Raw genomic sequence first — 26,667 nt, 5'->3', positions numbered from 1 at the left:
ACATCAGCATGTAAGCCAAGTCCAACTGACTGCATCGAGCTGTGATGTCATCCTGTGCAGTGTGTGTTCCCTGACTGACTGTGATCACAACCAATCCAAGAGCCAATGAAATCTAGTTGGCTGATGTCAACCTGACTATTAAATGATACCTAACCTAATGGTATTGCTGATGTGATTGAGGAAGATGATGCAGCAGCAATAAAAAGGGGGGTGGGAGTGGCAGCAATGTGATGGCAAAGAAACCAAACTACAGCAGCGTCCATGCCTGAAAATAAAGGCAAAATTTTTCACAACGGAGGGGTATTCCTTTCAACCCCAAGATTCAAAGTAGAACATTCAGAGGAGCCCTAGATCCTACTAGGAAACAATTTATCTGTGACATTTTGCCTTACAGTCTGTAAACAATACAGAAACAGAAGCCACACACCTTTATATATATGTGAACTCTGTGCACGAAAGGACAAAGATATTCTGTACGTTTTGTATGTCTTCTTTATTGTAGCACTTGCATGAAATCCAAATCCAAACAAAGGAAATTCATCCTGAGAAGGCTGTGTGTATAAAACCGATTCACCACGACCAATCTTTGCTAAATCATATTTGCCGCTGCCACAGCTGGCTGCCAGTTTATATTAACTGCGTCAACCCAGTTTGCATTTTCTATTAACAACAATGATTCCCTACTTCCAGTATTTACTCAGCAGAATTACACATAAGCTCAGTGGCTCCACTGCCTTCGCACGGGTATGTTGTGAGGATGCAAAATGACCTTTCAGCCAACTTTTACTTCTTTACTCCCATTTTTGTAAACTCCAGTATCACAAACTGCAGTGAAAGGTCGCTTCCGCTGTTTCACTATCTGTTGTCTTCAACTATTATGGTTCTTCTAGGGTAGACCTCAATATCCACAAATACCGTGTTTCCCCTTTTTTAAGACACCGTCTTATAACTTTTTTTCCTTAAAAAAACACAGGGTGGCTTATTTTCGGTGGGATGTCTTATTTTTATTGCGTCAGCATGGTACGGTACAGCAATTTGCGCGCTGAACAGGCAGTGGAGAAGTCAGCTGAGAGGCACGTTTTTCCCCTGCGTCTGTTGCCGGTTTGCTGGCTCCCTGAGCACGCAGGAGGGGCTGAGGAGGTGACAGGAACAGGGCCGTCTTAAGTCTACCCAGCACTGTGGGAGGCAACTGAGCAGGAGAGAGGGTGGCACTGTAAGAAGGACTCAAGAACGTGGCCTCATACCAGATAATAACTCTGATCCATCTTGCTGAGGATTGACTGCACTTGGTGATGGAGGCTCGCTAGGGTTTCATGCAGGACCTTCGCAGAGCTACCTGAAGATGTGGGATCCTTCTGCATGCAGGACAGATGTTCTGCCAGTGAGCCACCACCCTTCACCAAAGGGACTTCTGATACTTCAAGGAGATGGTTGTGTGTTGCGCTCTGGATGACAGATGCATAGATCTGGAACTGGGCTGAGGTTGACTCACTGGAGCTGCTCTCCTGGTTCCAGGGTTTAAGGGCCAGAAGTATAAAGCAGCATCCTGTTTCTGAGGAGAGAGGGAGGGAGGGAGGGAAGGAAGGAAGGAAATAGGGAGTGGGAGAGAGGAAGGAAAGAGGGGAGAGAAAGAAGAGTAGGAAAGAAGGAAGGGAATAAAGAAGGAAAGAAAAAGAAAGAGGGAGAGAAGACAGAAAGGGAGAAAGAAGGAAGGCAGGAGAGGGAAAGAAAGAATAAGAACGAGGGAGAGGAAGAAAGATGGGAAGGAAGGAAGGAAGGAAGGAAAGGAAGGATGTGGAAAAGAGAGGAGAGGAAAATAGAATTTGGTAGGCGGGGAAAGTGGGGAACAAACTAACGAAGGCTGAAAAAGATGTTTCCGAAGGGGAAAGGGGGATGAGGAAAACAAGTGAACCGTAAAGAGGAGGAGAGGCAAAGAGGGGAAAGTGAAAAGGAACAAAAGGAGAAATCTGGAGAGTTGGGCAGGAGGGCAGGGGAGAGGTGGGCAGGGTCCTGCCTGCTCCCACGCAGGGCTTCCACGCCTCGTCAGTGCACGAGGCTTGAGACAAATTACAAAGGCAAACAGGGGCTTTCGGGGACGGTGGCAGCGGAGCCGGCAGCTTTCGCGCACTCGAGGCGAACCGCACTGACGGGAGAAAGGTGTCTCTCTTCCCCCACCTCCAGCACAGCGGCGAAGTTTGCTTTGTCTCCCTACTTCACGCCCTGAGGCGCCGACTTCCCCAGGAGCAGTCACCCGCCCCAGGATCGGTGCCTGGAGGATCGCTGCCTCTGCAGGACTCTCGCGTGGAGGTTTCCTTCCGCAAGCTCCAGGCACCGATCCGCTAACGGCGCCTGCAAAAGGGGCCTGCCCACATCAGGACGGAAGAAAGGGAAAGGCATCCCAGAAAGAGAAAGCCACGCCATGTCCCTTTCGACCAGTTAATGTCCCTCTCTCCCTTCGTGGAGGCTGTCAGAGTAAGCGCGGCTTCTCTCTCCCCGCCTGGGCTGCATCTCATTTGCAACAGTGTGCAGAGAGAAAGGCACCTCTCTGCTCTGTCCCGCCCCATTGTGAACCCAGGGGGCAGCGGCACGATCCCGGCTACATCCCCATGGCGGCCCTCCCTGCCTTCAAGACTGCTTTGCCAGAGGCACGGCGATCTGCACCCCAGGAGAGCACGGCATCGGGCAGCTGGCCTGGCTAAGTGGGGGGGCGCCGCCGCTCGATGGAGGCAGCTCCGCCGACACGTGGGCGGCTCAGTGTGCATGCCTCCTCGATGCGCCCCTGCTGGGCGGGCGCTGGGCTGCACCGTGCCATTCAGCCCAATGGGAAGGACGCCCCTGGGCAGGAGCAATGGCGGCTTACTTTCGGGGTACGTCTTACTTCTATTACTTATAGGAAAACCCTGCCATGGCTTACTTTTTGACTACGAATTAAAAAAGGGGAAACACGGTATATAACGATACTCGTATTTTCCACTTTCTGGATTCTGCAAAGAGAGGGGTGGGTGGGAATTAATTTCCTTGCACACACTAACCTAAGCATTAAGATTATGGTTGATGTAGGCCACAGAGGCTGTCATACCTCTTTCACTTCCAGATGAACTGTTCCCTGCTTTCCTTTTTCTGAGCCCTCAATGTAAAACTTTAGGCGCATGTATTTCAGTCCATCTTTTACATACTCAATGTGGCTAAGGAAAAAAAAAGAGAGGAAAGGTTTTGCAAGCCCTGAATGTTAATGCCAGAAAAATTAATACCGTAGTTATACACTATAATTCTAAGAAGCAAAAACTTTACATGGACAATCTTGTCTTCGTTCCAGAATTCAATTAAACTTGTCTGGTTACGGTTACACTTGGACCACCCTGTCTGAAAGTTTCCTAACCCACAAACAAGTGAATTGGGTCTAAAACTCAAATTACATCTGATCTTGAGCGTGTTTGCTCAGAAGGAAGTCCAAGGATGCATGGACAGGATAGTAGCCATAAATACGGAACCGAACAACATCATGAGCCATGTCCATTAATTTCAGCGGGTCTACTCTGAGTATGTCTAATGCTAGATACAACCCTATGAGATTAATCCTAGGTGTGAAGCAACTTTGAGAACATACTAACAAGGGGCAGCCAACATGATACACTCCAGATGCCACTGGACTACAACTCCCATCATCCCTAACCAATGACCATTCTAGCTAGGGTTGGTAGTAGTTGGGAGTCCAGCAACATCTGGAGGGCACCATGTCAGCTATTCCTGTGTTAAACCATGGTTTAGCACAAGCATTCCCAAACTGCGGCCCTCCAGATGTTTTGGCCTACAACTCCCATGATCCCTAGCTAACAGGACCAGTGGTCGGGGAAGATGGGAATTGTAGTCCAAAACATCTGGAGGGCCAAAGTTTGGGGATGCCTGGTTTAGCATAATGTGCATGGGTAATAATGAGCTGTAGTGACCTTAGGCTTGCATGCTCCCCCCTAATCCTCCCACAGAGCCAAGAGGAGTAATTAGGAAGCACTTGATTTTGCTTTTGGTTAATCCTGGTTTGTCACGTTACCTGAAGGGGCAAATCCTGGCTAACACAGACTATGGTTAATTTTAAACAAGCTAAGATGGTAAGATGTACCAGTGTCCCTTCAGCATCCTTATCACTCAGCATAAATGTATGCTGGCAATCGATACGACTAAGGTTTCTTGGCTATCAGGTGCATTTGTAAGGGTTATTGTAGTGCTTAAATTCAGGCTGCTAGCCTAGGCCCCAAGGTATTTCCCCTTTTACCTTCTTGGCAAGACAAGTGAATATGATACGTGTCAAGTGAGATGAGCAGAGTAAGTAACAAATCCACAGAGAATGTTAGCAGAAGAGAACCAGTGCTTCTGTAAGCGATGCATTCGCAGGTACCTGACCAGTTGTCTTCTCCCGCGGCGTGTTGCTTCACCGTAACCTTTTATGGGTTCACCAAAAACACCTATTACCTAATCAGTAAGGACAGGATAAGGTGCTTAGTGGTTCGTCTTCTATCAAACACTAGGTGCACAGTTCCCTCCGTTCAATCAGTAATACTATACGACCTTCTTCAACACATTACCTAGAGAGGTGGTGGTCTCTCTCTCTCTCTGGAAATCTTCAAGCAGAAGCTGCACAGTTATCTGCTGGGAATGGTCTAGCGCCAGATTTCCTGGGCTCAGCTGGGAGTGGATGGCCTACAAGACCTCACTCAACTCTTATGATTCACTGAAAGCTCACCCACCATCACTGACCTTTCCCTGAAGCATGCAGCAGCAGGAAATGTTAGAAATGTTCTAGGAATCTAGGATGCATTTCCAGTTAATATAGGGCAGCGGTGCATGGGCTAGTCAGTACCCAATGCAAAGTGAGTGACCCTTCCTCAAAAGATGCCTCAGAATTCTCTGTAATGTGCTAGGGCTCTGTGGTAAGCAGAACATGCAAGACTTGAAAACAAACCTCAGGGTGAGCTCTGCATTTCTCCAGGGCATCGCCATAGATTTTACTGGGGCTGGAGGAAGAGAACAGCTCCTTAAAAATCACATAGAATAAACCACCTGAAATGGAGAGGGAAAATAAAATGTAGGTGAAGTAAGAACCTTTCTGCTGAAGTGGTCAGCAATTAAAACAGTGAGAAATATGTTTTCCCCTGTCTCAACAACCTGTGACACCGATGCCGATCACCACCACGATTAAGTAGGTGAAATCTCGCCCAGCTTCTTTCACTGAAAGAGAAAACAAGACCAAAAAAATAAAAATTATGAAATGGTAGTTATACATGATCAGTCTCCTATAGCTCTGTTGGTTAGAGCAGGGTTTCTCAACCTTTTTTTGACCATGCCCCCCTTTCAACCTTGTTTCCTTCCTGTGTGCCTCTTATGGGCGTAGCCAAGGGGGGCAGCTGCCCCCAGTAAGTAAAAATACAAATCAATACAAATCTGAGGTTCTGCCCCCTAACAAAAATCGTGGCTACGCCCATGCCCCCCCACTTGTAGAAAGGTAGCTATTTTTTTAAAAAAAATTATAGAACATGTTTCATTTAATTTTTTATATAATTTACACAAAATACAATGACATAAAATGATAGGAACATAATGAAATATTGTTGAAGCAGAAAAAACATAGAATCATAGCGCTGGAAGGGACCCCAAGGGACTAGATGATCCTCAGGGTCCCTTCCAACTCTACAATTCTATGACCACAAACTACATTGTTGTGTTTTGCAGATATATCCAATAGCTCCTAAATGCTACCTCTAAAACTGAGAAAGAAAAAAGACTGAGACAAAACAGCTTTTGCTTTCAGAATAATGGAACATTAAAAGGACTTTACATCTGTTCTAACCCCTAGAGTCCTCGTTCCTGATCTTTCCATGGGAAATTTAGTGATGGTTTGCTGTCAAGGAAGAGCCAGGGTGTTTAACCTGTTGTTTGACTCCAACTCCCCTCAGCATCAGCCCGCATAGCCAATGGTAAGAGATGATGGGAACTGTTGCCTCACCACATATTGGAGGGCCACAGGTTTTGCTTTCACAAGGTCTATTTAGGCTAGATTTTACAAGACTTCCAGTAGCTTTTTAGTATTGATTGAGAGTTATTATTTATGCCACACGTATTGACCAAATCCTTTTGGACTAGTCAAGGGCCCAATTCTAGCCTGTCTCCAGCTTCAATTGTCTCCCACCACTCAACCTTTCACATGCTAAGCTAAAGTTGAATAAAGATTGTGGAGAAATCTTCCAAAACAGTTTTGTTTTAAATGCTATAGCCAATTGCATATATAGCAGCCAATTTTATGCCTTCGTTCATTAAATCCAGCCAGGCTTTTAATTTTTATGAAATGCCTTACAAAATACATTATTGTTCTTACGGTTGAATGGGAAACCCATAAAAATGTAAAAATGATCAATGAAGTGCTTTATGCATAACATTGAAAACTCCAAACATATAAATAATGCAGTGAGCACAATGTATTTAAATGGTAGAGCAAATACGCTGATATTTACAGAAAGGTCCTGTAAAGATTTAGGCATGAAGAGTCCTTTGAAATCAAGGGCTTTGCACAGGAAACTCTGCATAAGATTGCTGCCTGAGGAACTCATGATGAGGCCCAAGCCATAGTCCTGTCACACATTCTAATTAGGTGCTAATTTAACATTCAGCATGCAAGAATCTGTTTGTAGGGATGAGTGTGCTAACTTGGATGCCCCTCTTGCCATTCCATTTGTCCCAGTGGTGGACCCTGGAGCCTCAAATTTCAGTGGTGCCCTGTGCGATGCCAAAATTTGGCACCCCCTGCCTCTCGTGCGCTATTCTAAATCATAGTTGCTGCACCCCCCCAAGTCTCCGCGCTCTCTGTAACCAAACCAGTTGCGCTCCCCTAATTCCATCCCTGAGGCTCGCCACTCATTTTAGAACTCCCTTCCCATATTAACAAATAATCAGAATGCATGAAGAGCATTATCTGTACAGTAGTTCTGAATGCTATTGGTGGCATTCAAGCCACAATGACTTACAACTGCTTGAATGACTAGGTGTTTTCACAGAATAACTTAAGCTTTGAAAAGAGAAATAGCTGCAAGGACACTAAACCCAGCATGTAAATAATCACTCCCTGGCTTGACAGTGGCAAAAAATAATCGGCTATGGTGCAACAGGTTAGGATGGAAGCTTTATATGTCCAAGAAGGACTGTTCATCCATATGGCACGAATAACTGACATAGGTTCTTGTACATTAGTGAGTTATAAGTTCTGATGAACAAGAACTTCTGGGGTTCTTGAAAAGAGTTCTGGACTAGATGGGCCTTGCTATGATCCAGCAAAGCACTTCATATGTTAAGAAGCACAAGCACATATTCAAGATCACTTGATTTGTTGTGTGTTAATTGTCAAGAGATCTTGGGAGCACACTCTATAACTTAGGGGTCAGCAACCTTTTTCAGCCATGGGCTGGTCCACCGTCCCTCAGACCATGTGGTGGGCCGGACTATATTTTGAAAGGAAAAAAAAATGAATGAATTCCTATGCCCCACAAATAACCCAGAGATGCATTTTAAATAAAAGCACACTCATGTAAAAACACCAGGCAGGTCCCACAAATAACGCAGAGATGCATTTAAAATAAAGGGACACATAATCTACTCATGTAAAAACAAGCTGATTCCCAGACCATCCGTGGGCCGGATTGAGAGGGCGATTGGGCTGCATCCGACCCATGGGCCTTAGGCTGCCTACTCCTGCTCTAGCTTTATAAATTCAAACACAAGGATTCCAGAAAAACAACTACGTGTAGACCACATAATATTGCAATTAGGCCACCATGGTCTTAGAGCATGTGAAGACACCCCTCTCACTAGGAAGCAACCACAGCCAGCTTGATGTAAGGACTCCTGAAGCAGAAAAGGCCACTTTCACACAAATCTGAGTGCTGGGCACCTCTATTATAAATCAAACACAGCTAATGATATTGCACCACACTCAGGGTTGGCCCAAGACACTTTGCTCCGTGAGGCAGAACAGCAAATGGTGCCCCCCGCCCCAAACCAAAGTGCATGGTCAGGGATGGATTTAGGTTTAAAGGTAAAGGGACCCCTGACCATTAGGTCCAGTTGTGACCAACTCTAGGGTTGCGGCGCTCATCTCGCGTTATTGGCCGAGGGAGCCGGCGTACAGCTTCCAGGTCATGTGGCCAGCATGACTAAGCTGCTTCTGGAGAACCAGAGCAGCGCACGGAAACGCCGTTTACCTTCCTGCTAGAGCAGTACCTATTCATCTACGTGCACTTTGACGTGCTTTCGAACTGCTAGGTTGGCAGGAGCTGGGACCGAGCAATGGGAGCTCACCCCGTCGCGGGGATTCGAACCGCCAACCTTCTGATCGGCAAGCCCTAGGCTCTGTGGTTTAACCCACAGTGCCACCCGGGTCCCTAAATCCACATGGATTTAGGTTTAATGAGGCCCTAAACTACTGAAGGTAATGGGGCCCTTTATATGTCCAGCCCTTTGTCAACAACAAATTGTTGCTGTTTTTTGTGTTGAATATATGTTATATGGTAATTTATGGACCTAATCGGTATCTAAAGCCATTTACACATAACAAAACATGTATTTTCTCAAAGTAATTGATATAGATATGAGCAAACCAGTGATATTTCAGGGAGCAGGTTAGCAGGCAGGGCCCATTACTTACATCATGGGTAGGCAAACTAAGGCCCGGTGGCCGGATCTGGCCCAATTGCCTTCTAAATCCGGCCCGCAGATGGTCTGGGAATCAGCGTGTGTTTACTTGAGTAGAATGTGTCCTTTTATTTGAAATGCATCTATGGGTTATTTGTGGGGCATAGGAATTGGTTCATTATTATTATTTTTTTCAAAATATAGTCTGGCCCCCAAGATCTGAGAGACGGTGGACCGGCCCCCTGCTGAAAAAGTTTGCTGACCGCTGACTTACATCATAGGAGCCTACATAACACAAAACACTGTTGCTGTATGTAGGTTTTATTTTTTATTTTTGTTTTTTATCTTATATTTTGGAAATGTACTTCCAGGGTTTTTTTCCCTTTACATTTTTTTGGGGCCCCCAAGAGAGTGGGGTCCTAAGCTATAGCTTGTTTAGCTTATTCGTAAATCTGACACTGTGCATGCTATCCAAGGCTAATCAAGTTATTGGGTCATATGAGACAGAACTCTTACAAGCATCTCTCTCTTAAATGTAAAATTACAATAATAATAAAATAACACTTTGCTGCCCTTCCATGATAGCCAAAAGCAGTTGCCCAAGGCAGTCTCACTCTGCCCGTCCCATTCATCAACGGGCCTCCAGTCAAACAACAGTCAAACATTGTCTCAGAAACAAATTCCCAAATAATCTCACTGAGATCCCAGTAGAACATGAGACTCTTAATCTCAGGGTTGTGGGTTCAAGCACCACAGTGGGCAAAAGATTCCTGCTGCAGGGAGTTGTCTCGATGACCCTTGTGGTCCCTTCCAACTCTACAATTCTATGAGCAGTACAATCCTAGCTACCTCTACTCTCAGATGTAAGTCCTGCTGAAGTCAATGGCGGCTGACTCCCAGGTAAGTAGGGTTAGGACAGCAGTGCAAGTTTTGTAGGATATTTCAGATTATGGACTGAAAAAACACCACTAGGCTCAACAGAAACACGTCTATATATATGCAGATATACCTAAAAAGTTGGAGAACTGCAGTAGTTTGGGAAACGAATTTTACTTGCCAAGTAATCTTGGCAGTTGCTGGAGCCTCCCGTTCCTTACCTTTCTGAGCAGCTGACAGCGATGCTTCTTTCTGGCCTCTTTGCACAGACACTTGCCTGCCGCTGTTTTCAGTTCTCCCAGCTCTCCGGGCCCCTTCGGGAGTCCAGATGTGTCGCTTTGCGCTCGTAAAGGCTGCATCAGGGCGCGGTGTGGATCGCTCGGCTCTCGACCCTTGCCCGAGCCTGATGCACACGCAAGTCCTTAGAAGCGCCTTCCTATGCTGTGCATGGAGCCCCCACTTTGCGCAGGACCCCAGGAGCTTGCCACTGCAGGGGATTCCTCGCATGAAAGAAAGCATAGCGAGGCGAAGCAGGGTTTCACTCTATATAACCCCAAATACAAGGTCTATTATACACTAAATATTTTCCCGTCCTGTGCAAAGGATCGGATTCATCGTTCCGCAGTTTCCTCTCGATGCAAAACAACCATACCGTTAGAAAGATGCATCTTACTCAAATCTTTCCGTCGGGCTTTCACCTGTTGATGCACTTTTAACAAGCCCAAGGGGGACACGACCCCTTCACTCGCTGATGGCAGCAATTTGCCCCGCCATTACGTTTGCAAAGCCCTCTGGGAACTGTAGTTTGCAGGGTATCAGAGCTGCCAGACTACTCCGGTAAAGTACTACAACTACCACAATGCAAAGCGCCGCGCGCCGGGCCTTGCTGCTCAAAACTACATTGCCAGAAGCCTCCTCCTTCCCGAAAGCGTCTGTCTCTGTATTGAGCGTACGTGCTCTGGGACAAGTCCACCCTTTATCTATCGTTTGCATAATAAATAAAACGTTAGGTTCGTCCTGTATGCATTGCTCTGAAATAATTATTTGCCCTTTAAGCAGGTTCTGTAAAACTTAAGAGGGCTATCTTCAAATAGGCACTAGCCCGCAATCCGAGGTCAGACTCATGGTGTACAAGCATTATTTGTGCAGACGTCTGCAAGGAAGACGCGTGCAGTACCGTCAACTCATAATGGCGCAGCTCTCGTGTGCAAGAAGCAAACCGGTATCTGGACTGCGGATGGAGATCACTCACGTGGTAGAGTGCCCCTCCCTCACACAAAACACTGCCTTGCACAAGGAAAGCTAGCAATCCTATACATTTCTCATCATTTCTACTGAATTCAAAGGGGCTGAATTACAAGGCACCAGGAAATAATCTAGCCGGGTTTTACGGGACTGCGCTGTAAGGATGACATCCTTTGCATGTTTTAACAACACGCTTTCCTGCAAGAAAAGCCCCATGAGGGCACAGTGTGGGACTTGCTTCCGAGAAAACATACATGGGATTTCCTAAAGATTGAGGTTACCAGTACATTTGGTTGTCTGTGCACGTTTACCTAGGAGTGAGGCCCATTAAACTTCTGAGGAAACGTACACTGGGAATTGGGGTACATCAGGATCAGCTCTATCGGCAAACTCTCCCCGCCCCCAGGACAAAAGCAGCAAAGAACGAATCTCCAGCCTTCCCCTTTATTTTGGCAACAGGCGACCCCGCCCTACGCGCGTCCGTCTCGCCACGTCCCGCCCCTTAGATACGCTAGATTGAACCAAGTGCGGGAAGGAGGCTGCTTGTGGGGAATAAATTCAGGAGGGACGGCGGAAGAATTCTGCCCGGGGCTACTTTTTGTTCGGCTTCGTCGCGTCCTTTGCAGACGCGCTCGCGGCCTTGACTGGGCCCCGTTTTGAGGGCCGTCGCCATGGCGACAGGACGCGGTTGGATTCTGAGGCAGCACAGCTTAGGGGGTTCGCGCCCTCCTCCCGGCGTCGACTCGCGGTCGCCATTCCTGGTCGCTCCTCCAGGCGGGGGGAGCTGGAGTGCGGCTGGCTGTCCTTTGAGGGACAGGTAACGGCCTCCCGCTACTGCTGGGGTGGGTGGGGGATCACGGGGCGTCTCGTTTGAACGCCCTAAACCCAGATCCCCCGGTGCCTTTCTTGAGTCTCACAGGTTTTCTCGGAGGGAAGCCCCTCTCTGTTCAGTGAGGCTTGCTTTCTCTCACAGAATATACAGCCTAAATCTTTGCCAATGGAAAAGTGAAAAGTGGGGTTTTTTTTTGAGGGGGCACTTACTTATTTTTCTGCTTGTTATATGCCCATTATGTGTCCCCTTTAAGCTGATTGGTAGTGTTCCTGTTTCATTCTTGAATTGGGCTGGTTTTTTTTAAGAGGAATTATAGTACCTTGGTTTGCATACGTCTTGGTTTGCATATGTTTTGCATTACAAACATGTCAAACCCGGAAGTGGGTGTCCCAGTTTGCAACCTTTTTTTTGGATTACAACCCATTTTTTTTGGATTACGAACAATTTTTTTTGGAGGCCCCATTGGCGAAAGTGCGCCTTGGGTTACAACCTGTTTTGGTTTACAAACGGACCTCCGGAACGGATTATGGTTATAAACCAAGGTACCACTGTAATATGATGTAGCGGCTCATCCATAAATACTCCTGGAGTGGTTTTCAGACCAAAACCATGCTGAACAACAACACCAGCACAACAACATAATTACAATAAAGAAAGATGGCAGAGAAAACGTTAAACAGCCTATGCTTAACACTTTTTCAAATGTCACAAACCTTGGGCCGTAATCCTGCACTCGCTTGGGAGGAAGACTCATTTAACTTGGTGGGATTTGCTTCCATGCATAGGATTGTGTTTATAAGGGGGCAAGAACATGAAAAACCCAACAGCGAACAAATAATTTTGCAAGCTTATTGGGCTGTATTCCCCTTGCGGGCAATCTTCTGGGGACCCAGTGGTGGGAGTGGTCAGAGGTAAAAGTGAGTGGAGCAACGTGATTTTTTTTTTTACCTTTGGACAGTATGCTACTTTCTATCCATGCAAAAGTTAGATTTCTATATACACCCATGGCAGGCAAGAGGCATCACCACAGTACAATTCAAGGATGCATTCCAGCCTGGCCAAAATCACCCAAGGAGGGCATGAAATAGGGCTGGTGAGAACTGTGGTCTGGGACTAAAGACCAGAGAGAGAGGTTTGGAGGATCACATTTGACCTTGGGCCTAAGGTTCCCACCCAGATGATGATGATGATGATAATAAAAATATGTGTTTTTTTATAGTGCTATGTCGAAATACCCAGCAGCTATGCAACTCAAAAAGACACACACTTCCAGGATGTGTACGAGGTCTACTAGTATCAAGTCAAATTCTGCAATTGATTTTGACAGGTAACATACTCTTGATGCTTTACAGATACATGCTTACCTTGTATGTAAATCTCACTGAATTCAGTTGTACTTATTCTCCAGCAAGCATGCTTAGGATTGTAGCCAAGTATTTATCTTTTAAATACTTAGCTGGACATTTATGATTTCAAGAAATGGTTTAATTGTAAACATGTCTTGGTTTGTAACCACAGATTCTTTCACATGACCCTGAAGGTAAACTGAATTCTTTTGGGGATAGTACAATGAAAATGCTAAATTACCGGTAATTTTGTGTGTCTGAACAGCTCACGGCAGTGTCATCCCTAATAATGAATCACATATCTTTATATTAACAATGAGGCTTGTACCACTTCATAAATGAGGGTAGAAATGTGGAAGCTGCCTAGAAATCTATATGTTTGGTTGAGGCTCAGTGTAGTAGTCATAATGTATGAAATGAAATTGGTCATCCTATGTACAGTGCAGATCAGTGCTACATGATGCAGACAGCTGAGACCTATTCAAGTGTTTTAATTTATCACATGATGAGGGACAGTGGGATGAGCATCCCTATCACCCTACATGAATTGGAGGGATAACTTCTGGGGTGAGGAGCCTTTTCTACTTAAGTAGGTCCCCTGTGTAATTTATAACCCTGAGTTCATGTGAGGAAGCCTATATTAATAGAACAGACTCTGTGTTACAAATGTTTGCCTCCAACTTGGGGAGGTTGACAGGGATAGACACCATAGAGTTAGAGCTAGTGTGCTTGTCATATTTTCCCTCACACAATAGGGAACTTTTTTGCACTGACATAGACATAATGCTGATACATGTCATGAACTGCTGGTATATATTTCCATCTGCTAAACCTCTTGTGGACTTCTGTGTGCAAGCAGAAGTGGCACTAATTCTATCACTAGAATGAAAGGTTTTTCCACTTAAGTTCCTTTAAATGAGTGAGAAATTCCCATTACATTTACCTTCTTCATATTATGTTTGCATGTGATGATTGAATTCCACAGGTTATTTCTGCTTTTGTTTTCACGCAGACAGATTTTTGTGTTCCAGATTTATGAAGCAGGGATAGATTTCATTCTGATATATTCTGCATATTTCTTCCACTCAAATAACTGCATCACTTTTTCATCTTCATTCTCCAGAATGCCATCAGAGATACTTCTGAAGATATTATCCTACCTGAATGCAGAGTCACTGCTGTGTACTGGCTGTGTGAATAAAAGTTTTTATCATCTGTCCAATGACAAGTAAGGGACAGTAAAATATAGCCAGAGGTTTTTAACATGACAGTAGTCATTATAATCTAATTTATATTATCCCTTTATGTTTGATCGTTGGGAGAAAGCAACAAGTGCAACTTACTAATTTTTTCTCATGGTTACAGCAGTTTACATGAAAGAACTTATATAGTGTTATTAAGCTGTGCAGCAGTTTGAATCAGAATGAATGTGATTTGCTCCAGTTTGGGGAATAAAGCAAGTGCTGCCCTGCGTCAGAAACACCTCTGCTTCATCTACAGATTTGAGAACTAAAATAAAAAAATTCCTTCAGTAGCACCTTAAAGACCAACTAAGTTTTTATTTTGGTATGAGCTTTCGTGTGCATGCACACTTCTTCAGATACCTTCTTCAGGTATCTGAAGAAGTGTGCATGCACACGAAAGCTCATACCAAAATAAAAACTTAGTTGGTCTTTAAGGTGCTACTGAAGGAATTTTTTTATTTTACTTCGATCCAGACCAACACGGCTACCTACCTGTAACCAGATTTGAGAACTGTTATGGTAGAAATATGGTATATAAATATTGTAAATAAATACTACACATTTATATGCTCATAATATTTTGTAGTTTTTGTATACCATAGTACTTCCCTTTCCCATCATTGGCCTTGAGGATGTGGTTTGAAAAATGATTAAGGATAATAAGTGAATAAAAGTATAATAGTAAACAAGGACACATGTGTATGCCAATAAACCTTTGTTAGGTCTATAAATATCAGATGCTTAACTGCTTTTTAGGCACTTGTTTCCCCTCAGTGCATCAGAAAAAATTGCCTGAGTAATTCTTGGCCACTGGGTGTGCAGGGAGGTTATATTTAACAGTGATTATGTATGTGCCATTTGGATCTTAGTGGCTCCCAAGTTGTTCTGGGTACAATTCAAAATACAAACCTTATGCACCTGGAGCTTTTTACAGGTGCTGCTATGAAAGTACTGTAGTGTTGTTTGATGTTGGATTGGCTGGCAGAAGACATGGGGGATTCCCTTTGGTATAATTTGCTAAGAAACTGGGTTTTTAATTTAGTTTCTTAGATGGTCACTTAATATCTTATTCTAAGGAAGCCAGAACAATCATAAATAATTTGTAGTCATTTATGCTCTTTTAATATTGATTGTGTTTGTTAGCTTTTAAATTGTTGATGACTGTCCTGAGACTTGTTTTGAAGGGTGGTGAGATAAAAATTGAGTCTTTGAATAAATAATGTTGTGCGTTTATCTTCCAATAGTCAATTTTAGTGTTAATTTTAGTCTAACATTAATAGAGAATGACATAAAGCAGGATCATGAGTGCTAATTAACAAAAATTGTAGCAGTTCAGCTACATTAAGATCATTCAAAGTGTTGGCATTTTTTTGGTAGAAGATAGAATATACCTACTGATACTTAATGATGGCTTAAACTTTATCTCAGAACAGCATGCTCTTTAAATATTTCAGCAATTCTTATGTTATTTTATGTTGTATTTTTCTCCAGTACAATCTGGTTCAAAATATATTCTAAGTCTTTTCTGCCTAAAAGAAAAAAATGGAGGACTGGATCTGCCCAGGAATCAGCTGTTTCTCTGAATCTTCCAGAGTTGCAAGATAGGGAGTCAGGATATTGGAAGAAGGAGTACATCATGAAAAAGATAGCTGCTGGCAAAGCTGATCTGATTCAGCTTCTGAAGCCAATAAATACATGTACTGGCCTTCCACTGAAAACCAAAGAAGCTATCAAGTGAGCAGTTTTATAAAATGTGTAATACATGGACATTTTTTATATTTTAATGACTACCTATTTTCTATGTGAGTAAATGAAGAAAAAATGGATCATTTGATAAATATATGCAAAACTGATACTATGATTAATATTTAGTTACCAGATAGGAAGTTAATAAAATCAAAAGAATATAGATATTTTGTTAGCTTTGGATTTTGTTTGTGGAGCATGTTTTGGAGAAAACAAATAAGTTCTGTTTTAGAAAAAAAGGGGGAAATGTGGTTTTCTTCTATGAAATTCCAAACATTTTGATGATAGTTAATTTTAATGTGCTTTATCTGTATGTAGAAATGACAGTCTAAGGGAGGAATCCTACAGCAAGGTCAACTGTGATGAGCGGATACAGAAGCTCTCTGCATGAGTCAGGAGGTTCCCAGTACAGTACAGCCAGGCTACACTGGCTTAACTCCCTCATCCTCGGCGCAGCCAGAGATGTACTGACATATCTCTCCCATCCTGGCTTAGCTAGGACGCAGCCAGCTGAGCCATGCCTGGTGGCATGCCTGTGGCTGGACTAACCAGAGAGGATTTAGGCTCAGTTCTAAACTCGCCCACCTTGGTCATGTTACCTGACAGCCCAGTGTAAAACCAGCAAACGGGAGTGTAACTCAAACAGTATTTTAAAGGCTGGCTCAGCCAGCAGTAGCCTTGCTGTGGAACAGAGTTTGGATCTGTTGTACTTTACACCAGTTTAACTGATGCTGGGCTTATTTACACCAGTTTGTGCATAGGATTGTTACCTTAAACTAGGCATCCTCAAACTTCAGCCCTCCAGATGTTTTGGACTACAATTCCCATCTTCCCCAACCACTAGTCCTGTTAGCTAGGGATCATGGGAGTTGCAGGCCAAAACATCTGGAGGGCTACAGTTTGGGGATACCTGCCTTAAACTTTGCACTCTGCCTTTTCCTTTCCCAATAACAGGGTTTCTGGTTTAAAATGGATGGTCATACTAAAGGACAGAAATGGAAAGCAACATGTGCTGGAGCAGACAGACATCTTTTATAATGAGACATCTGTTACTGTGTGTTGGAATTACTTAAAGTGGCCTTGTTTAGACACTTTGTCAGGTTTGCAGCTATTTGGAGTGACACCTGTACTTCTAAGTGACAGTCAAGTTCAGCCTAAGAATAGGTAAGTTAATTCTTTAATTGTGCAATCCTAACCACATCTAGTCAGAAGTAAATCATGTTGAATTCAGTGGATCTTACTTCTGGATAATGAATTTTTCACTGCTTGTAGTAGAAGGACATTTACCACAGCACTGCACTTCGCAAATCAGTTACCCACCAGTGACAGCCAGTTGTGATGTAGTAGCAGACAGTAATACAGTCCAGGGCCATGTTAAGCTCCATATGCAGTGTGTTCTGGACTAACACACCTAACAGGAGGAAGGCAAAGAGATGTATGCATACAGCTATTTATCAAAGCAGTATGGTGATTGCTTATTATTGCTTGCTTAGGAGATTTCTGGATCCATGGATTTGGCATCAGATGGTGATTGATTCCAGTGTTCCTCATGTCCTCCATGTTCACATTCCTTGTGCAATAAGAAAACCAGCACAGAAAATGGCTAACTGTCGCCCTTCAGATGTTGTTGGATTATATCTCCCTTGACTATTGGCAATGCTGCCTGGGGCTGAGGAAAGATGTAGTCCAACAACATTGGGAGGCCATAGGTTTGACAACCCTGCCTTAGACTTTGAAGGTGAAGGGGACAGGAGTTGACATCCAACAAAGGGGAAGTTGGAAACCCCTTCAGTAATAGTTGCAGTATTGTGCTTATAATTTGTTCCAAGAACAAGATATGTGCAATAGCTTTTTAGTTGCTTATGTCAGCGTTTTGGAGAAGACAAAAAGTAATCAAACTTCCATATTAACAGTTACAGGTAGGTAGCCGTGTTGGTCTGAGTCGAAGCAAAATAAAAAAAATTCCTTCAGTAGCACCTTAAAGACCAACTAAGTTTATATTTTGGTATGAGCTTTCGTGTGCATGCACACTTCTTCAGATACACTTCTGTTTCTAGTGTATCTGAAGAAGTGTGCATGCACACGAAAGCTCATACCAAAATATAAACTTAGTTGGTCTTTAAGGTGCTACTGAAGGAATTTTTTTTTATTTTGCTTCCATATTAACAATACCTGTTCTTTTCTTCACTAACTTGATGTCTCTTGAAAGGCCTTTGCAGCGTTCTTTAATTTCTGAATATGATCTGGCTAACCTGACTAAAAATGCAAAGATGATTGGCTGTGATGCCCTTGTTGAACTTTACTCTTTTGATCAAGGACTCTTGGTGGGATTTTGGAAGGTAAGATTACTCCCCCAATAAGATGCTTTCAGTGGTGGCTCTTATTTTGTTTCCATATGTAAACATACATATCCCCCTTTACAAGATGAAAACAATACTGCAGGTCATAAAACCTAAACTAGTTTCAAGTTTCTTATTCCATATGCTAATTGGATGTTAATGCTTTGTTTTAAGATTATTCATTTCTTTATTTTCCGCCTCCTTCATCTGCTCTTTGGTTAATAGTATGGCTACTCCAAAATGAACTGATAAATTATACAATGTGGCTGCTGCTGAAAGGTTTATGAAGATTGTGTTATGGTAGATGGAATTACTTCTAGAAGTACAAGGAATTCAGGGACTTGTTTCCTTATACTGGGTTGAACAAAGCTGCTTGCCCTTCCTAGTTTTGTTTTTCCATTGTAGAATAATTCTGAAAAGGTATATTTTTAACTTTCTCAATCAGGATTTCATAGTTAGGTACCATTTATTAAGACAGTAGATTTTGGATCAGATTTTCAGTTTATTAACACAAAGAACTCTAGTATTTTCCCATTTTTAATTCTAATTTCTTTTTGAGTACCAAAAAAAGGACTATCACAAGAGGGGAGAGTGCTGTTGCACTCAATTCCTACTTGTGGGCTTCCCCTAGGCATCTGGTTGACCATTGTGAGAACAGGATGCTGGACTAGATAGACCTTTGGCCTAATCCAGCCAGGGTATTATGTTATTATGACACTTTCCCTCCTTCATAGGCTCCTTTTGTAGCCTGTTCGGGTGTTTAAATAATAGATGGGAACTGTGTACAGCAATAGGCATGAATTGTAGTCTGTTGCTTTTAAGTTATAAAAATACTGTATTAAAGTGCCAGTGATACATTGTTATAATCTGGAGCAGGACAAGTCTTTCTATGAGTTTAAATGGATTTTACTCTTCAAAAGTCCTTTTGGAAAATTAAATACTTCATGCTGAAAATATATGTTCTCTATAATTAACTTTTTAGAAAAGTGAAATTGCTTTCATTATGGCATGTCTTCATTATCATCAGCTCATTGAAAGAAGCACCCTTGGCTCTGCCACAGTGTAAGTACCAATTTTAGTTGTCTTATGGATGCCGAGTGTAGCTCTACCTCATGACTTAAGTTCTCTTGAAACATAACTTCCCTTAAATGTGATTCCTTTTCAACAAGAATGTGAATTATGTTGGGCAGGGCTGGGCAGTGTTTGTAATAAGTGGCTTACAAAGCACAACAATCTGTGGCTTTAATGGTGCATACAAAATGTTTAATTAAATTACTTAAATTATTGAAGTTCCATTAAACATTTGCCTGATACCTTTAAATATAAATGATTATAGAGTTGAGTTTTATATACTCAGTTCTCCCTTTTTCTAGGAGTATTTTCCTTTTTATTTTGGCAGAGGATTTGAAGAAATCAACCTTTAGAATGTGTTTGTTTAATATATAATGTATTATTTGGGGCTATGTGAAAGGCTAAGTTTGAAATAATGATTGTCTGTTGGTGGCTGGCAATTAATTGCATAAGACTGGTTTGGGAAAAGCTGGGTTCTATTTATACTGAGAGGATTGTAAAATTTCACTTCTGGTTGGCTTACTGGGTAGAAATTCTAGGTCACTCATTGGACTTTAAAAGTGGTCTGAAGACACAGAATTCTATGCCACTCAAATCTGATTGATTGACAAGTAGGCTGGCTGCAACATACAAAGACCAGTCATACTGTTCAGAAATAGTGAAACTGGCTGAGACTGTGACCCAGAAGAAGCAGTTGGGAGAGAAATCTGAAGTCTAGAGCTGAGAGAAGTGGAAGATGGACAGGAGGCTATTGAGGCTAAAGAAAGCCTGAAAGTATAGTCTCCCCCAATAGAGCTGAATCAATGGCTTAAGCGGAAGATTGGCAGAGAGGTTGGTTGTTATCAGTGAGAGAGAATTCAGCAAGGAGCTTCTGGAGCTGACCAGAGAGAGAACTGCCTGCATGCCCGGCTCATAGGAAACCAGCATAAGTCCTCTGTACCTGGCAGTGGTGAGAACTGAGTGACTGTGGGAAAGGGACTAAGGGTACTAAGTTTGATAAGGATGGGACCTATGCTTTCCAAGTCAGTCTTATGTAAGTTTCTGTATTTGCAAGCAACTGTCATTTATAAAACCTTATTTTCCCTTTATAGGTAAAGGTAAAGGGACCCCTGACCATTAGGTCCAGTCGTGACCGACTCTGGGGTTGCGCGCTCATCTCGCATTATTGGCCAAGGGAGCCGGCGTATAGCTTCCAGGTCATGTGGCCAGCATGACAAAGCCGCTTCTGGCAAACCAGAGCAGCACATGGAAATGCCATTTACCTTCCCGCTGTAGCGGTTCCTATTTATCTACTTGCATTTTGACGTGCTTTCGAACTGCTAGGTTGGCAGGAGCTGGGACCGAGCAACGGGAGCTCACCCCGTCACAGGGATTTGAACCGCTGACCTTCTGGTCAGCAAGCTCTAGGCTCAGTGGTTTAACCACAGCACCACCTGGGTCCCTTTATAGTTTATACTTAAAGGACATCTTGTTTTTATTTACTTAAAAGCATATTTGGCTGGTTTTGTACAATGTATAAAGTACGACGACTACTGGGTTATAGTTTAAGTATAGATGGCAGCTATTAGAAGGTTTTGAAATATACATACAGTAGTGTGTTGGGACGTGGGAGTAAAATAGGAACCCTTCCACATATAAATCAGCATGGGTAAATAGAAGCTGTTCTCTATATATAAGGACAAGTGACCCTCCACAGAGAATATGTTGTTGTCTCTTCCTGCTGCTTTACAGTTTAGTGTGTACTGGAATTGAATACAAGAACAACCAAACTACTGTAACAGACATTCAAGCAAAACCAAGATGACAGTACACGGGATAACACCATATGCATTTTGAAGCTGATTTCATAAGGAAAAGTATTTTAGAAATAAATGTGTGTAATTGGGATATTGTTATCCAGTTCAAACATGATTGAAAACTGCCAGAGAAATTCACTTACAAATATGCTTAAATCAAGGATGTTTAAATGTGCTAATTTCTAAAGGCTACTCAGATGACAACACATCCTGAGTAGGAATATTTGAAGCTGAAAGTAGCTATGAAAAATGGGAAGAAATTCACAACAAGCATTTTATTTTATGTTTTCTTAACATATTTTTATACACTATGCCTTATTTCTTTCCTATTCTTTGTTTCAGGAGATATGCTGCAGCCCCAGATAAGGCTATATTGGATGATATTGACCCAGAATATGGCATGCATGGCTATCAGCTACACATTGACTTACACAGCAGAGGAAATACTTACATGTGTGGCACATTTCGTAGTTTGTTTTGTAAAAAAGGTACTTTGATGGCATCCTTAAGATAGTTTCTTTTGATTTAATTTTAGTATTCCTTTCCCAGGGAACTAAGTATATATATTATAATTAATATGGATTTTGTAACTATATAAAAGGGTAGTAAATAAAATATGCTAGTTTCATCGGTAGCTCCCACATAATTTTTAGGGGCATTAAGTGGAGAATAGTTGTGTTCCTAACCACAAGAATGATCCTTGTCTGTAATTATCCCCCCATCCACCCTGGACACATGGTCTCTTCTTGGTCTGAGTGGAGTAAGATTGCAACTGCCTGGGGAAGCCAAGGGGATCCCTGCCCAAAGCAGGAATTGTAGATTTCTCTGGCTGTTCCCTGGGGGTGAACAGGATGGGACATTGAAGGTTAAGATAGATGTGACTTTGGCCAGGTACCGCTCATTTGATAGCAGCAGTTAACTATTTTTGTTTTACACTATGGCTTTTTAACTGACCTCTACCCCTTGATTGGTTTTATTGTAATTTTCAATTGGCCTTGCACGAAACCTTCTTGAATCTTGACCATTGCACATTAACAGTTTAAAATTCCTTAATTGTTTGCTGCATGCATCTAATAATTTGGAATGATAGGCCAAGTGTTCGTCAAATAAATTATTTTCCAGAACTACTGACTGTGCCTTCCTCAGTAGAGAGAAGCTGAGTGGAGATCTGAATGTCTGATACCACACCATTATTTTAGATCAGGCTTCCTCAACCTTGGCCCTGTTTTGAGACTACAATTCCCATCATCCCTGACCACTGGTCCTGCTAGCTGGGGGTCATGGGAGTTGTAGGCCAAAAACATCTGGAGGGCTGAGGTTGAGGAAGCCTATTTTAGATATTGTTTCCTTTCTTCACATGATCCCTCATCAAGCAGAATATTGTTCTGCTCCAATTGCTAAGGTATCAGAAAATGGTGACCAGTGCATTGGGGCTAGATGGAAGGAAATATAATAGGCAGGAGACACAGATAACTCTACATTTTGACATGTTATATTACCATATCTACTTATGGCAAATTCAATTTTGTGATTATGAATCTTTTATGTAGCCAAAATGGCATCATACATGCACAAGATGGAAGCATCAACAGGCTTGCAGAAACCTTCAGGTTTTCAGATATACAAAATAGTGCTGGAGGGGGCAACCTAGGGTGGGAAATAACTCCCAAAGCAGCCCAGTGAAAATTGAACTTTCTTTGCGGCTATCTGACTGGTGGTGGAGTAAATAATAGAAGCCTGAGGAGGAGAGGACATAAAAGAAAACAGAACAGGAATGCTCCTTACTGCACAGTTTCATTGTGGTCCCACTTACTCATGTAAGTCTGAGGTTGGCAATAACCTAAAAGATAAGGTTACATCTTAGAATATAAGAAGTCAGCCAAAAATGCAGCTGAACCTGAAACACTGTGGAAGTATCAATACTGATATTTATAATAAGAAATATTTTGGATAAGGATGAATCAGCTGATTATCATGCAGCATAACTTCTGAAAACTTTTGAAATAGACCCTCATCAAAGGTTATTAACAATTTAAATAGCTATAGCACAAATATCTGCTTCTTTGAAAATCAGTAGATGAATTGATAAAGAAAACTGAAGTGGACATAAATGGTCAGTTTTCATAGTGAAGAGGGGTGATTAGTGGAATTTCTTGTTCAACTTGCTATCCAAGAGCATTTAATATGATGTCTTGAGGTCATTAAAAGATGAACAGTGTAAAGATTATTAGGAAAGGGGTAGAAAATAATGTAGAAGATTGCATAATACAATTTGATCAGTTTAGCAGCCATAGTGCCATAGGAATCTTTCAGGCCTCAGGTCATCATCTTCAGCATCCCTGACCTTCACAGTGTTAACAGTTGGAATAATAATGACAACACATTGTTATCATCATCATCATTAACAATAATTTGAATGTGTTATTCGCTTTATCTTGCCCTAGGCAACCCAAAGCAATGGACAACCAACCAAACAGGCAGATGAAAATCCCAAACATAAATACATTAAAACCAAGAGGAAAAAAGAAATACATTAAAAACATCTCACCCACTTCTAAAAGGCTACAGATACTACAGGCCAAAGCCTGGTTATAAAGGAAGTATTTAATGATGGTGCCAGGAGAGCCTCCCCAAGGAGAGCATTCCAAAAGTGGGGGTGGGGTGGGGAGGCCTGTTATCATGTTGCCACCCTCCAGACTTCTTGTGGAGGTGTACACAAAGAAGGGCCTCAGATGATGATCAGAGGGTCCTGGTCAGTTTATTTTGGGAAAGGTAGTTCTTGAGGTATTGTGATCATGAGTATATTGTTAGTGTTGTCTTAAATTATACACTTTTAACCTCTGTGTCCATGTCACAATCAGAAAGCTGTCTGGTGGACTAGCTGTGTCTCATTGTGGATCTTGTATTCATAGATGACATAAATCTTATTTAGAGGAGAGAGAAGAATGTTCCACTTACTGTTAATCTGATATGAGGTATCTTTTTATGTCTTGCTTACTGTTACAGATTACATTAGAAATGGATACATGAGGTTTACTGTGATAAGTTACAAAAAAACGGCCCAACATGTACCTCTTGTTGGAAACATTGGCTTATCTTGGAGCACAGGTGTTTTTGAAGGCAATGTTCAGGTAAAATGTTTGTGGGGGGGGGGGAGAGAAGGGAAAGCTGGTAAAGGAATTTAGGGTTCCGTAATGAGGTAGATTGGGGTTCAGGGATATTTTTAGAAGTTAATCATTGGTCCTGCCACTGCTCTAACAAACACTGCTAGTTTTGTTTTTGGTGACAACTTTGTGTAGCCTCTACACATCTGCTTGATGGGAAATTAGGCCTTATTGAGTTCGCTGCCGCTGATTTATGATGTGATTCAGAAGGAAGATGTAAATATCTTCTGTGCTATTTTGCTGATAACTATAAACAAAAACAATAGGATAATAACATGATTGCCATAGCCACACCTTAAAAATATTGCTGTTTTAAAAATATAAGTCTTTGACCTTGGCTGTTACACAATCAAAGGAGATAAAGATGACCTACCTTAATTTTGTCATACTTAAATAATTGAAGTATATCTGAGTTATTAGGATTTTGTGTTAGAACATGGGTCTGCAAGCTTTTCCAGCTGTGGGTCGGATCATTCCCACAGACAATTGTCCGTGGCCCAGACATGTGCAGTGCAATGCCGGAAATTGCGCCTGCGCATGTCCGTGGTGCCGGAAATAGCTTCTGCACATGCCTGGAAGCCGAAAATTGCGCCTGTGCAGGTTTCTGGTTTAGCGCAGCGGGCGGGGGACTTGCCGAGCGGGCAGCTCGTGGGCCGGTTAAACGGCCTCCATGGGCCAGATCCAGCCGATGGACTGGAGGTTGCCAATGCCTGTGTTAGAAGGACTATTTTACAGCTAATCTTGTCTGCTGCATTCTGTGTAGCAACAAACTGGCTACAGCTCTGTGGGAATAAGGATTTTGTAGATGCACCTTTGCATGAATAATCGTTGTGTTATTGGTATCATGTGCAGAGTATGGAGACTGATTTTCTTTCTACTTTTCCCCCTTCTTGTCGTCTGTTGCCTGTTTTAGAATTGTTTCATTATGGATGTGACCCTTCTGGATGATTCACAAAAACCATATTGGTGTTTTAGTGCTCCAGTCAATATGGTGCTGTCTCCCAAGCCATCCAGTCTCTATCAATATTTGGGACCCAGCTATTATTTGAATTACATGGATTTGACTGGAAAAGTACATATGGAGCTGGTGTGGATGGAAGAAACAAATGAATACTGTATAATCAATCTGGTCCTTTATTTGAGCACTGAGAAAGTTAATAACTGGTTTGGTACAAATTACTGAATTTAGTTTTTTAAACAGAGTTGCTTTACATGAAGGTGGTTATTTTGAATTTTACCTGTCCCTAAAAATATGTACCATAATTTACATGTAACAAAAACTTATGTTAGCTGTCTGTGAATTAAAAAGAATAGTCAATTTTCTGTAAACATGTAAAATAAATTACTTTGTCTTTGAATAGACTATGTGTGTTCCTGCAGAAATTAAGCATTCTTGTTAGATAAGTATCCTGATAACAGGAGTGGCTAACCTGAAGCCCTCCTGCTGCTGTTCAACCCAAACTCCAAGCAGCCCCAGCCAGCATGGCTACTGGAAGTTGTAGTCCAAAAACTTATGAAGAGCAACAAATAAACATGAAACAGTATCTCATAATATAAGAATATATTTGTTTAGCAGAGGTATTAGTGGAAGATGTTACAAAGACTCTTGTGGGACCTTGATTACATTAGTAAAACAGGATGACTTCTGATGTACTGTTTACAGACTTTTATTTTTGTTTGTTTGAATACAAATCTAGGGATGTTTCTAAGGACTGAATCATTGTAAATCCAAAATGATTCCATCTAGTCCAACATTGTGGGATGTATTCAGCTAAGTCCTCCGCCTATTGAAATTAATGAGCCTAAGTTAGTTAACTCCAGGGGGCCTCCTCTGAATATGACTTGCACTGAATACCATCCTGTGTTTTCAACACAGGATGCTGCTAGTAGACCACCAGCAGGACTCAAAGGCCACTCCGCAACTGGTATTCAGTGGATTTTTGCCTCTGCACATGAAGGTTTGCATTTAATCAACATGACTAATAGCCACAGGTCAATAATTTCATAGAACCTATATCTAGACTCCACTTGGAGTCCTATAAGCCAGATAAAATCCGTACATATGTAATAGTTCTTATGCATGTACATTCTGTCATTGAACTTAAATTTAAGGACTAGTGAGAATTTTTTTCCAATTCAATGGAAAGATGTGTAAGCCATTCAGAAGCCATTTTGGAATGTAAAAGCAGTATATAAATTAATATGAGAAAAATGGAATGGTGGAGGTGAATGAAAACAATTGCAGATATATTCCAAGACAAAAATTCATATGGGAAAATATTCATGTATTTCCCTTTATATTTTGTATCTGAAATTGTTTGTGTTTCTATACTTT

The 26,667-nt window shown here is 42.2% G+C and overlaps 2 protein-coding genes across 3 annotated transcripts; one reads left to right on the top strand and one right to left on the bottom strand.

Annotated features, from left to right (window-relative positions):
* Positions 1–352: 352 nt before the first annotated feature.
* On the bottom strand, positions 353–10,652 carry TIMM21 (translocase of inner mitochondrial membrane 21). The gene is made up of 7 exons (XM_035126205.2): positions 9,771–10,652; positions 5,161–5,223; positions 4,958–5,055; positions 4,394–4,467; positions 3,080–3,185; positions 2,951–2,984; positions 353–914 (listed from the first exon to the last, which is right to left on the bottom strand). The coding sequence occupies exons 1-7, from the start codon at positions 10,066–10,068 to the stop codon at positions 856–858; spliced, it is 732 nt and encodes a 243-aa protein (XP_034982096.1). The 5' UTR covers positions 10,069–10,652; the 3' UTR covers positions 353–855.
* A 668-nt stretch (positions 10,653–11,320) lies between these two features.
* On the top strand, positions 11,321–25,690 carry FBXO15 (F-box protein 15). Of its 2 annotated transcripts, XM_035126239.2 has the most exons (10): positions 11,321–11,611; positions 12,846–12,953; positions 14,096–14,200; positions 15,708–15,950; positions 16,917–17,126; positions 18,172–18,301; positions 19,284–19,363; positions 21,511–21,656; positions 24,175–24,299; positions 25,246–25,690. In XM_035126239.2, exons 1-10 carry the CDS (start codon positions 11,466–11,468, stop codon positions 25,513–25,515), a joined length of 1,563 nt encoding a protein of 520 aa, XP_034982130.1. In that variant the 5' UTR covers positions 11,321–11,465; the 3' UTR covers positions 25,516–25,690. The 2 variants fall into 2 exon arrangements, with proteins under 2 accessions (XP_034982130.1, XP_034982133.1); XM_035126242.2 differs by lacking the exon at positions 16,917–17,126.
* Positions 25,691–26,667: the final 977 nt, after the last annotated feature.

Source organism: Zootoca vivipara, chromosome 8 (assembly GCF_963506605.1).
Source record: "Zootoca vivipara chromosome 8, rZooViv1.1, whole genome shotgun sequence".
NCBI lineage: Eukaryota > Metazoa > Chordata > Lepidosauria > Squamata > Lacertidae > Zootoca > Zootoca vivipara.
This window is presented reverse-complemented; position numbering and strand designations above follow the sequence as displayed.

What these genes read in the sequence shown, in the direction of transcription:
- TIMM21 (XM_035126205.2), bottom strand. Translation starts at nt 10,068, where the DNA reads ATGCTTTCTTTCATGCGAGGAATCCCCTGCAGTGGCAAGCTCCTGGGG. An exon ending in GATCGGCATCGGTGTCACAG is followed by an intron (nt 5,056 to 5,160) that starts GTTGTTGAGACA and finishes TCTCCATTTCAG; the next exon opens with GTGGTTTATTCTATGTGATT. An exon ending in AAAATACGAGTATCGTTATA is followed by an intron (nt 915 to 2,950) that starts TACCGTGTTTCC and finishes GGGGAAACACGG; the next exon opens with TATTTGTGGATATTGAGGTC.
- FBXO15 (XM_035126239.2), top strand. Translation starts at nt 11,466, where the DNA reads ATGGCGACAGGACGCGGTTGGATTCTGAGGCAGCACAGCTTAGGGGGT. An exon ending in TCTGCAATTGATTTTGACAG is followed by an intron (nt 12,954 to 14,095) that starts GTAACATACTCT and finishes TTCATTCTCCAG; the next exon opens with AATGCCATCAGAGATACTTC. An exon ending in AAAACCAAAGAAGCTATCAA is followed by an intron (nt 15,951 to 16,916) that starts GTGAGCAGTTTT and finishes TCCCAATAACAG; the next exon opens with GGTTTCTGGTTTAAAATGGA.